The 11,543-nt window shown below is 44.3% G+C and overlaps 1 protein-coding gene across 3 annotated transcripts; it reads left to right on the top strand.

Annotated features, from left to right (window-relative positions):
• Positions 1-5,128: 5,128 nt before the first annotated feature.
• Positions 5,129-11,217, top strand: POLR2D (RNA polymerase II subunit D). 3 transcript variants are annotated; one of them, XM_059479315.1, is made up of 5 exons: positions 5,129-5,319; positions 6,864-7,044; positions 9,286-9,381; positions 10,366-10,446; positions 10,793-11,217. In XM_059479315.1, exons 1-4 carry the CDS (start codon positions 5,247-5,249, stop codon positions 10,442-10,444), a joined length of 429 nt encoding a protein of 142 aa, XP_059335298.1. In that variant the 5' UTR covers positions 5,129-5,246; the 3' UTR covers positions 10,445-10,446; positions 10,793-11,217. The 3 variants fall into 3 exon arrangements, with proteins under 3 accessions (XP_059335298.1, XP_059335299.1, XP_059335297.1); XM_059479316.1 differs by lacking the exon at positions 10,366-10,446; XM_059479314.1 differs by having other exon boundaries at positions 10,366-11,217.
• Positions 11,218-11,543: the final 326 nt, after the last annotated feature.

Raw genomic sequence — 11,543 nt, 5'->3', positions numbered from 1 at the left:
TTTGTACTGTCCTCTTTATATGAGTTCCCACAGCCTTTATGGGGGGTAAGATGAAATCGTTCTCATCTACAGAGACAGGTAATATATTACAGGCATGAATAGCAAACCTGTAAATTGCACCACAGATTCAAAACCAGGGAGGTTGCCAGAGTGGGGTGACAGCTGTCTGGAAACACACCAATGATCAAACAGGCTCACCAGAAGAAAGCAAGGAAAAATAGTAGGAAATTTGAAAACAAATATTAAATATATTTTGTACATAATGGTATAGCAGTGTCTTTGTATCCTGAAATAATGTTTGCTTGACAATAACTTTCTATCAGTTGTCATGATGATGAAATGTATGAAGTACATATTTACAGAGTACTGTAAATCTTTCTGAAACTCAAAATTGTTCTTTTGAGGTTTTGTCTTCTAAAATGAACTGAGAACAGATTGTCTACGCTTGAGGGCTATAGTCTTCAGGTGATACAAAAAGAGGAATGAAACACCCATCTTTCTAGATTCTTACTATTTTAATGTTTGCTTTGAGACAGAATTAACTGAATTGTAGAATTTTAATTCTACAATTCTACAATTTGAATTGGATCTCTTACATGTTTTTTTTCCATACATTTTCAGATAATTGTTAACTTTGTATCTATGGGAGCTGTATAGTTAGAGATGCTACATTTTCTGCTCTTGGGAAAGGCAGTCCTGGATGTCAATGAACAGTCATAAAACCCTAAAAAAGCACCAACCAAACCAAGGGGAAGGGTAGTTTTGATTTAAATATGCCTGAGAAGCCCAGATATGACAGAACAGCTACAAAGCAAAACCTGTTTTCAGGTGCTGGTACTAGGAAGGCTAGAAAGCCAATCCCTTAGGCAGTGTGAGCTGGGGGCTGTGACTGGTGTGATTTCCAGGTGAATTCCAGCTGCATTTCTTTGTGAATTCTGAGTTACCCATATCCCTACTATCCCTGGGAATTACCAAGTGTGTTCTCTCAGCTTGGTTGGCAGGAATACAGCGACTTAATTTGTGTATTTTAGTGTCATGTGCTTTTCCTACTTGATTTTTTTTTTTTTGTTTGTTTCCTATTGAATCAGACATAAAATCTCTGCCTGCTGTCTTTCATCAGAGGTTCTTGCACGCAAATTGCATTCTGTGACCACAGGAACACTGAGCAGCTCACAGGGAGGATGAGGCCAGGTAGAAGGGTGTGCATGTGACTGCACAGTGAAATAGGTCAATCCAGGCTAAATATAAACCAGGATAATTCTCCTGGAGAAACAGTTTCTTCTGGTGTTACTTCTGTTTGGAATAAGAAACAAAATGATTTAGCACCAAAAAAAAATTACAGAAAGATTAGCAGAAACTTCTAGAGGATACTTCAAAGGAAGAATACTAGAATTTATTTTAAACACGAAAAAGAAATTTCTCTGTGATGGAGAAATGCAATTTTTATCTTGAAGATAAAAATGAAAATCAGAACACTTACCTGTACAACTCAATAAATTAACATACACTGGTAGCATGTGGAGCTATAGGATAGGAAAGGTCCTGAGATGGTTTTGCCACAGTCTGTGAATATGTTTGATGATCACTCTCAAAACACAGCAAGCCCAGAAGAGTATTCTTACCATGTTCTTTAAAGTATATAATTGTACAATCACTATCCAGGTTATTGAGCCATATTTTTTCTATGGTCAGCTAGACTGCTCTTAGAGTCAGATTAATTCTGGCATAAATTATGGATTATACAACCAGTTGATAATGTCATATATGTATTCAAAAACTTAACAGATCATGTAGTTCTGCATTCAGAGTCTTACTATGACTTTATTACTGGATATTAATCTAACTTTGCTCATAGATGTTCATTCATTATGGTTTTGGATGTATAATTTTAAATGGAATAAAAACAAAGATAAAATGGTGTGAAGGCCTCAACCTGAAGAGTTGTACTTTAGGTGCAAAGGTGAAAATCACACCTGGCTGTGCAATGCTGGCTACTGTGCACATGGTGCTCTCAGGGGTGGTTATCTCCACAAGGATCTTCTCCTATCACCCTGGCACTCCACAGAAAATACAGCATTACTGCTGGAAAGCTTAAAAAACTCCTAGAAAAATCACATTGCTTCTGCTGATGAACTAGGAGGAAAGCACATTACAAAATAGGTTTATGCTGGTCACAGGATATCCTTGTTGTTAGTTATTCCCCTATTTGATTATAGGGAGATATTTAGCTGAGCATTTTGTGAGGTCTGTGTAGGTGCAATGAGTTGTTCCAGGGTCTGTGTTTAGACTGTGGCTACACAGGAATTACCATGAGAGGTCTGTCCAACAATCTGCTCCTCAATGCCCTGTCTCCAGCAAGGATCAAAGCTTTTTGCCCTGGAACGTGGAATATTAGAGACTTTGTTCGTGATTAATTATGTTCAGCCAAGTATTCTTGTTTTCAATAGGTTTATTTTAGGATGTCACCAGTAAAGCTGCCTGAAAGTTTCTTTACTCAGTGACTATTTCAATCAAGCTTACCTCACTTTTCTATGCATATTTTGTTGATAAATGCCAAAATAGTCATTATTAGTGATGAAGAAGCCAGTGCATTTTAAAAATAACAAAAGGCCAGGTATTGTGCTATGTTTGGTTTGTTGCAGCAGCTGAGCAATATTTACTATGGGGTTTATAAGTTTATTTTTAAAATTCTTTTACAAAGAAAAAAAATTGGGGGGAAGCAGCTTCCATTCAGGAACATTTTTATTTTGTTCTTGAGACCTTAACCAAACACATCAATGATAATAAACTTAATCTTTCATGATAGCCTCTTTAACTGTACCTGTAAAATCTTGGGTTTGTATACTTAAGTAGAATGGACCCTTGGGGAAAAACAAAAAGGGAAATTAGCAACCTAAACTTCTGTGAGCTACCTACTGCTCTGAGGATCACAATGCTCTGAGTTGACAGGTTATTTGAGAAGCCATCAGGATTCCAACTGATTTTAAATGCTTCTCTCCTCAATCTGGCATGGATTTCCTTCTTTTCTCATAAGCCTAATTGAAATAGTTTAATTTGCCAGATGTTCCCCAAAATATTTCCATTCCATCTTCCTGAATGTCTTTCTGCTTGTATCACTTAGCAAATTACTTTCCAATCAGTTTCTCTGCCATGCTCATTATCCAGATAACAAATATTAAAAAATCTATTATTTGATCTCTTCATATTCTTCTAATTTATTTTTAATTCATTCCTTTTCCCAGCATGCAGGAAACCATTCACCTAGGCTCAGATACAAGTTTATGAGAACAGGAGTGTTTTCATCATAAATCCTTCAACAGTCTATTTTTGTCTTTCTTTAGGGCACAGGATGACATAGTAAGGGCTGATAAGATGATTACTTTAAGAGTCTTAGGTTAGGCATTTACATGTGAGCTCCCTAGGGAAAACACTGCTCCATAAGTTATTTTGCTGGCACTGTTGGGAGAATTATCTTAATTTTCAGCCTGCCTACAACTTCTAGGGGCCTGTAGATTGCTTCTGGATAGTCTGAAAATTAACCTTCCTTATGAAGTGTGTTATTTATGATATCCATACTCCCTCCTTACAGTCCAAGGTCTATTAATCACAGTGAGCTAGACAGAAATTCTGGCACAGTCAAGGTTTTCCTAAGGTTAGGGGTTTGTTGTCCAGCTGGAGGATGTTCTGGTAGTGAAATGGAGCTGCCTGATCCACTGCTGTGAATGAAGATGCTTCTGGTGCCTCGGCGTCCTCAGGTGCTCCTGGGCAGATGGATGCTGCTGTGCAGTCTGGTGAAGGGCACCAGTGCAGCTTTGAGCTCTTTGATAATTTCCTAAGGAGAGAGCAGAAGAAGAGTTTGCTCATGTAAAGGACGAGTGCTGTTTCCTCTCAGTGTCCCCAGACTCCTGCTCTTGGGCCCTGGTTCGTGCCTTTTAAGACTGTGGGTTCATGATCACAGAATTGATTCTTTTGGAAAAGACCTCTGAGACCATCGAGTCCAACCTCTGAGCGAACACCACCGTGTCAACCAGACCATGGCACCAAGAGCCACCTCCAATCTTTCCTTAAACACCTGCAGGGACGGTGACCCCAGCACCTCCTTGGGCAGCCCACTCCAATGTCCAATCACCCTTTCAGTGAAGAAATTCTTCCTGATATTCAGCCTAAGCCTTCCCTGGCCCATCTTAATGCCATGTCCTCTCGTCCAGTCGCTTGTGAGAAGAGGCCGACCCCCACCTGCTACACCCTCCTGTTATGGACTTGCTGAGTCTTGGTCTGTCACAGCTATTTGCTCTCTGTTCATACATAACACGTTCAGCATCCCGCTGCTTTCCCTCTCTAAAAGCAGCTAATTATTAAGCGAGCTCAAACACACTTCTGAGCTGTTCTGTTGGGAGAGCACTCAGCCTTCCTGCTCCCGCTGCTTCCCCTCAGTGCCCCACAGCGGCAACCGAGCTCTTTTATCCTCAGCAGCGCCCAGGGTAGAACGGGCCCCTTGCCCTTCAGAGAGAGGGAGAAGGAGCCGCGCCCTCAGCCCTCATGATGGGGCAGAGCCCTCAGCGCCTCACCCGGGGCAGAGCCCTGAGCCCTCACCGGGGCAGAGCCCTTACGCGGGCAGAGCTCTCAGCGCCTCACCCGGGGCAAAGCCCTGAGCCGGGCAGAGCCGTTTCTGCCCCTCACTCGGGGCAGAGCCCTCAGTCCGCACCCGGGCACAGACATTCCCGCCCCTCACCAGGGCAGAGCCGTTCGTGCCCCTCACCGGAGCAGTGCCCTCACCCGGGGCAGAGCCCTCAGCCCTCACCCGGGCAGAGCCATTCCCGCCCCTCACCAGGGCAGTGCCCTCAGCCCTCACCCGGACAGCGCCGTTCCCGCCTCTCCCTCGGGGCAGAGCCCTCAGCCCTCACTCGGGCAGAGACATTCCCGCCCCTCACCAGGGCAGTGCCCTCAGCCCTCACCCGGGCAGAGCCGTTCCCGCCCCTCACCCAGGCACTGCCCTCAGCCCTCACCCGGGCAGAGCCGTTCCTGCCCCTCATCCAGGCACTGCCCTCAGCCCTCACCCGGGCAGAGCCGTTCCTGCCCCTCATCCAGGCACGGCCCTCAGCCCTCACCCGGGCAGAGCCGTTCCTGCCCCTCATCCAGGCACTGCCCTCAGCCCTCACCCGGGCAGAGCCGTTCCCTGCCCCGCCCCGAGAGCCGCCGGCCCTCCCGTGAGGCGGGGCCGCCCTTTCCGCCGTGGCTTTCCGGTGATGGCGGCGGGCGGCAGCGACCCGCGGACGGCGGATGTGGAGGAGGACGCCTCGCAGCTCGTCTTCCCCAAAGGTGCGAGCGGGGGTGGCGAGGAGCCCGGGCTCGGGGGTCGGGTGGTGGTTGGAGGCTGGCAGCGGCTGCCTGTGAGGGTGCGAGCCTTGCCGAGCGGCTTCTTGCACCGGAGCGCTGCTCAACGCCCCTCCAGCAGCTACTAAGCCCCGAGTGTTAAAAATCAGCATAGTAAATGATTTGTGTATATTTAAGGATCTCATGAGTTTTAGAATGTGGTGGTTCTTAGGTGGGCCGCTACGTGTGTGTCGGGTATTAAAAAAAAAAAAAAAAAAAAAAGCCCTGTCAGGTTATAGTGAAAAGGTTATTGGTTTTTTATATAAGCTTTTTCAGTGATGTTTGTTGACGCAGTTCTTTCCTGTGAGGGTGGTGAGCCCTGGCACAGGTGCCCAGAGAAGCTGTGGCTGCCCCTGGATCCCTGGCAGTGCCCACGGCCAGGCTGGACAGGGCTTGGAGCCACCTGGGACAGTGGAAAGTGTCCCTGCCCATGGCAGGGGTGGCACTGGATGGGCTTTAAGGTCCCTTCCAACCTAAGCGGTTCTGGAAATCTGTGAATACTGCTGCAGTTAGGAAATCAGCTGTCCAGATCCAGAATTGGTAACTATGGACACTTATTGTCTGTATATTTCTTTTTTCAGACAATTAATTCAGTATAAATTCTAGAAATGTATTTATCCCTCATAGCCACCCTGAAAAAAAAAGGGGGTGGGGAAATGGACACCATGGTGCATTACTGCAATGTTGAGTTATGAACAATAGGGAAGTTCTGAAAGTCTATTTTTTTCAGGTTATTTTAATGCTAAAATCTCATGTTTAGCCCAAGCTGATTTACTGTTCAATGCCAAATAAGAGTTGGCAGCCCCTTTCTAACAGTCCTTGTATATGCTTGTATAAAACAGTGATGTCAGGCACTCTGGGATGCAGCTTCTGACCCTGTTGCTTTGGACAGCTCATACTGTGATGTTGAAAGATGTTCTTGTAATTGGAATGCATGCAGTGATTATGGTGATGATGGATGAATTCAAAGTTGGCTGAAGGAGGAGGAGAATTTTTAAGATTGATTAAAATTTTTTTTTCTGATTATAAAATTTCAGTAGCTTAATTAACTTTTCAGGTAAATTAAGCCTTTTTAAAGACATTCAACAGCATTCATATTTACTTCAAACTCTTGAAGTAAAGAGTGTGGCATCACTTCTGAATTTGGTGGAGTTTTAGAGTTCTAGATATTTTTTTCTGTAGCAAGTCATGCATTACTTCTGCCAAAATTGGGTGAAGAAAACATACTGCACAAATATGAAAAAATCTGAATGTAAGGGCTGCAAGTGTAAAATATATGGTCAAAGAGACGCTGTCACTCAAAGTGTAATTTTTATCAGCATTTTCAATATGAAATGCCGCCCAGTCACTGGGGCTGCCACAGTCACACAACTGCCATGAGAGACATTTTCACTTCTGTGTTACCCAGATCTAAATTACACACAAAACTTATGCAATTCCGCTTTTCAAGCACCTTTTTCCATGCTGGCTTTCCCTCATTCGCCCTGCAGAATTTGAAACCGCGGAAACGCTGCTGAATTCTGAGGTGCACATGCTGCTGGAGCACCGCAAGCAGCAGAACGAGAGCGCGGAGGACGAGCAGGAGCTGTCGGAGGTGTTCATGAAAACGCTGAACTACACAGCGCGCTTCAGCCGCTTCAAAAACCGCGAGACCATCGCCAGCGTGCGCAGGTGAGCCCAGAGGCTGTCGTGGTTTGGAAAGACAGAACTCTGCTAAGGAAGGCAGGAGCCTCCCCTGAAATGGAGAATGTGAACCCTCCCCACCCCTCTGAATTGCTGTAAATTTTAAATTAAGGGGCTCTCAAGCAAAAATATGGGAGTAGGAAATAACAGCTCTTTAATAGGGAAAAGAGAAAAATAAATTAAAGGATGAAATAAACAATGCAGTACACTAGAGCAACACTGACAGAGTCAGAACCCAACCTGACACCCTGTGGGTCAGGGTGTTGGTGGCAGTCCCATTGGAATTGTGGCTCAGCCCTCCTGCAGTGTCAGGGGTGGTTCTGCTGGAGCAGGGATCCTGTAGAGAAGGATGTGTTCTTCCTCTGAAGATCCAGTGGAAGGAGAGGCAGCTGCTGTTCCTCTGGGGAATCCAGTGGAGAAGCCGTGCTGGTGTCTCAAAACCTCTGGATTATATCTGGGTAGGAATGCTTGGCTCCTCCCTCTGGGCTCACATCTCCCAATGGGATGCTGTAGTTCTTATCAGCCATGCAGTGACATTCAATAGCTGTTATCAGCAATGTCCCCTCCCGAGGGAGGTGTGAATGTGGTCACTCAAAGAGAGAGATAAGGCAAACTGCCCACTTGACAAAGGTAATCTGCCATGCAGTGGCAATGGAAAACATCTTGCATTGCAATCTTCAACTGAGGTCAGAGTGTAACAAACACTGTGTTACAGAATTGGATCCCTCACATTGGTCTGGCTTTACAAAACTGTGGTGTGAAAAATGCATATTTTATGATTGGCTTTTCGCAAAGATTAAAATGAATATTATATGTGTTGTGTCAGAAAGTAATGCTGTGTTAATTTTCATAAGTAGTGTGTTAAATATAGTTTTGGGTTATAAAAAATGTTAAAATAGAAACTATGATATGTAGGATGCTTTTTTAAAGAAGGGACTGGCAGCAAGATAGCAGCCACAGGACACCTGAATCTTTCAGAGAAATAGAATTTATTGCCCTCCTATCAGAAAAAAAAGAACTTCTCCCCCCCTGCCTCGAAAGCACGTTTGGATTCAGAGGAAGAAGCTGATGCTGACCAGACAGAATCCTGTGTTTGAATGGAATTTATGCATCATGTATGAGGTGTAGAAATATGCAACAGGTTATTGTTTTTAAGGGTTAATCCTGTGTTAACGTGGGTCCTTTTTCAGGCTTGTGCTGCCCAGAAGAAGGTACCTGGACTGTCTGTAACTCTTTGTTTCTATTGTCTCATATTGTCCTAATCCAAGTTGTCCAAATTCTTATTACTCTAATTATATTACTATTTTTATAACCATTTTATTACTATTACACTTTTAAAATTTTAAAACCAAGTGATTGGCATTTTTCACATGTAGTATCCCCTGAACTCTCTCCCTTGGTCAATCCTAAGTCCCCAGCCCTGGAAACACCAGTAACTACTTAGCATAGAGTCAGCCCTCCTGGAGGAAAAAGCAGACTCCCAAATGGACCTGGGTGTTGCAGCTTCCTCTGGTTTCTCCTTCCCCTGTCTCCTCACTGGCTTGGCATTCCTGGTGGCCACCCCTCTTTCCCTGGAGCCTTTAGCTCTGCCTCCTGCCCCTTCCCTTTTTTAAGCTGCCTGCTCTACCTGGTTCACTCTCCTTCTAGCCAGGTTTCCCTTCAGCTGCTGTGTTACCCTGCTGGAATAAAACCTTGCAAAAGAGCTTTTCTTGCTTCTCTTGCTGAACCAGTTGCAGTGAGTGTTGAGTGGAGGTTTGACTGCATTGCCTGAATGTTAACTCAACTTGCTTTTCGACAGGAGAGGTTTGTTGGGGACAAGAAACAGGCAGCAGCACCTACCATTCTAACACCAGCATTTTTTAGCAGAAGTACATCTTAGTGGTGTTGAGTGATTTCTTCTTTAATTGAGTCTTTGGGGCAAGAAGTTCTTGATGGAGGGTTATGCTTTGTCCAGGTCAAGCCTTCTGAAGTGCTTTGTTTTCAGTATTTCACTGACAGCTGATTGCATTAAATGGGAGGATTTTCTAGACTTTGCAGAATTATTCAGGGGAAATTGAGTTAGCAGATAGGACTTTATTTTTTCCTCTATGCATTTACATAATGAGTCTTTTCTGCTGAAAAAAATTACTTCAGTGCCAGAAGCAGTGTGCAAAAAGAGAAGCATTTGCTTCAGTTTAAGCCCCTTTATATTTCTGTCTTGTAATCCCATCAAATTGTGTTCCCTTACAGCTTACTGCTGCAGAAGAAGCTCCATAAGTTTGAACTGGCATGTTTGGCTAACTTGTGTCCTGAGACAGCTGAGGAAGCAAAAGCTCTGATTCCCAGGTAAGCACTTCCACATTGTACAAAGGCTGCTGTCACCTCCCTGCTACCTATAGCCAGCCATGCCCTGGTACCCTCTCTTCAAGTGTAAACCTCTTAAATTTGGGTTCTTGCTGGCTGTGTTTGTGTTCCTTGGAGTTTTTTCCATTGGAGCAAATGAACTGTTCTGTGGATAATGTAGGGGAGAGCAGTAGCTTCTGCATGTCTTGGTTGGTTACCCCATGGCCTGAGATAGAGGAGGGAATGAAACATTCATCTGAATTACAGTTTTTTCCTTATTTGTCATTATATAAATGGGAAGGCTTTGGGATGACCTAAATGTGGGCTCCCAGTGCCTGGAAAGAGCCAACAAGAAAGATGGAAAGAGACTTTTTACAGGAGTAGTGACAGAACGAGGGAATGACTTCAACAGAGAGTAGATTTAAATTAAATACTGGGGAGAAATTCATCCCTGTGAGGGAGATGAGGCCCTGGCACAGGGTGCCCAGAGAAGCTGTGGCTGCCCCTGGATCCCTGGAAGTGTCCAAGACCAGGCTGGGTGGAGCTCTGGACAACCTGGGATAGTGCAGTGTGTCCCTGTCCATGGCAGGGGGTTGGAATGAGATGATCTTCAAGGTCCCTTCCAACCCAAACCATTCCATGATTTTCTGTTAAGATTTCATAGCAAGAATGGGCTGGCTTATGAGCATGCAGCTACATGGACTTCATTTAGAGGTCTGCTTACCCTTGCCTTGCTTTTTTGAAAACACATTTTGAAATTTCTGGGAAGAACGGAGTTTTGTCATGTAAAGAAGAAGCAGTGCATAGGGATTAGAGCACTCTTCTTACAGGGATGTTACAGGTGGTCACACAGGTGGGTGATGGTGTGTTGAGACAGACAGGAGAGAGTTATGACTGAAATGAATCAAGGGGGAGAGATAATTTCTGAAACGTTTAGTAGATGATTTCTGAACCCTTTAATGGCTCCTCACTGCTGTTCCCTTGCAGCCTGGAGGGCCGGTTTGAGGATGAAGAGTTACAACAGATTCTCGATGACATCCAGACTAAACGCAGCTTCCAGTATTAAGGGTAACCCTCAGCCCCTTCATGTGAGCACAGAATCCTCAGGACCTGGGCTGTTTCTCAGCCCTCTGGATCAGTCCAGCTCCCAGCTGAGCCAGGCTACTTGTGGGTGCAGGGTGCTCCAGTGCTGTGTTGCCACAGGTGCATTCAGACTGGAGATCAGCATTGTCCTTTAGGTTTGTTCCATGTGTATGTTGGCAAGGACCCCCTAAATTGAGAGAGCAAAGAACCTGAAAGAACTTTTCCCAGTGGCTCAAGTATCTGTTTCTTCCCTAATCCCTCTCCCCATGCTGTACATTTTCAATGTTTTTGGTTTTTAGCAGAAATGTGGATGTGATTTTGTGTTTTTTAGGAACTTCTAAAGGATGCAGAAACTTGTTCTTGGTTCTCAGAAGGTTCAGTGATGAGCAGCATCAGTATCTGTGGTGGTTTTTTGTTTGTTTTATTGTTTGATCTGGACAGTGGATTTTTACAGCTTCAATATTTTTCTATTATTGTTCAGTGCAAATTAAAATATATTTTTAATTAAAGTTGTGTGTTTTATAAACATTAGTTTACATATTATAATTTTGTTAATGAGGAGCTTTTTAATGAATAGATCCTGGAGATCTGGGGATTCCAAGAGTGTAATAACCCCAGTGCAGTTTAGGACAGAGCAGAGGTGTGACTACAATCACAGTGAGAAAGCATCTCCCTCTCTGCTCCCCTGTTCTGTGCCCTTGCAGACATCCAATCTGTATCCTACTACAGAAAGAAAAAGGTGAAGAAACCAAATAATTTTGATGTTGGCATTGGCACAGCCAAGTATCCACCCTCAGAGGGATGGACTCTTTATAACTGCCCTAAAACTGAGACGAAGCCAAACTATAAATAATGGGACAGTGGAGGGCTGGCTCCTGGTGCTGCCTGTGGGGATCACACACCCAGTGCTACCAGAGCTCAGCTGCTGGGACATTCAGAGATTTTAGTGTAGGATAAACTTCTTAAACAAGCCCTTTCAAAAGTCTTGTAATTTTACCACCACACCTGAAAGAAGGAAAATTTTGCACAAGGAATGTTGGGAGAAAAAGACAGACAGGTGTTAAGGTTACTTGTGTATGTGT

Source organism: Ammospiza nelsoni, chromosome 10 (assembly GCF_027579445.1).
Source record: "Ammospiza nelsoni isolate bAmmNel1 chromosome 10, bAmmNel1.pri, whole genome shotgun sequence".
Lineage (NCBI taxonomy): Eukaryota > Metazoa > Chordata > Aves > Passeriformes > Passerellidae > Ammospiza > Ammospiza nelsoni.
This window is presented reverse-complemented; position numbering and strand designations above follow the sequence as displayed.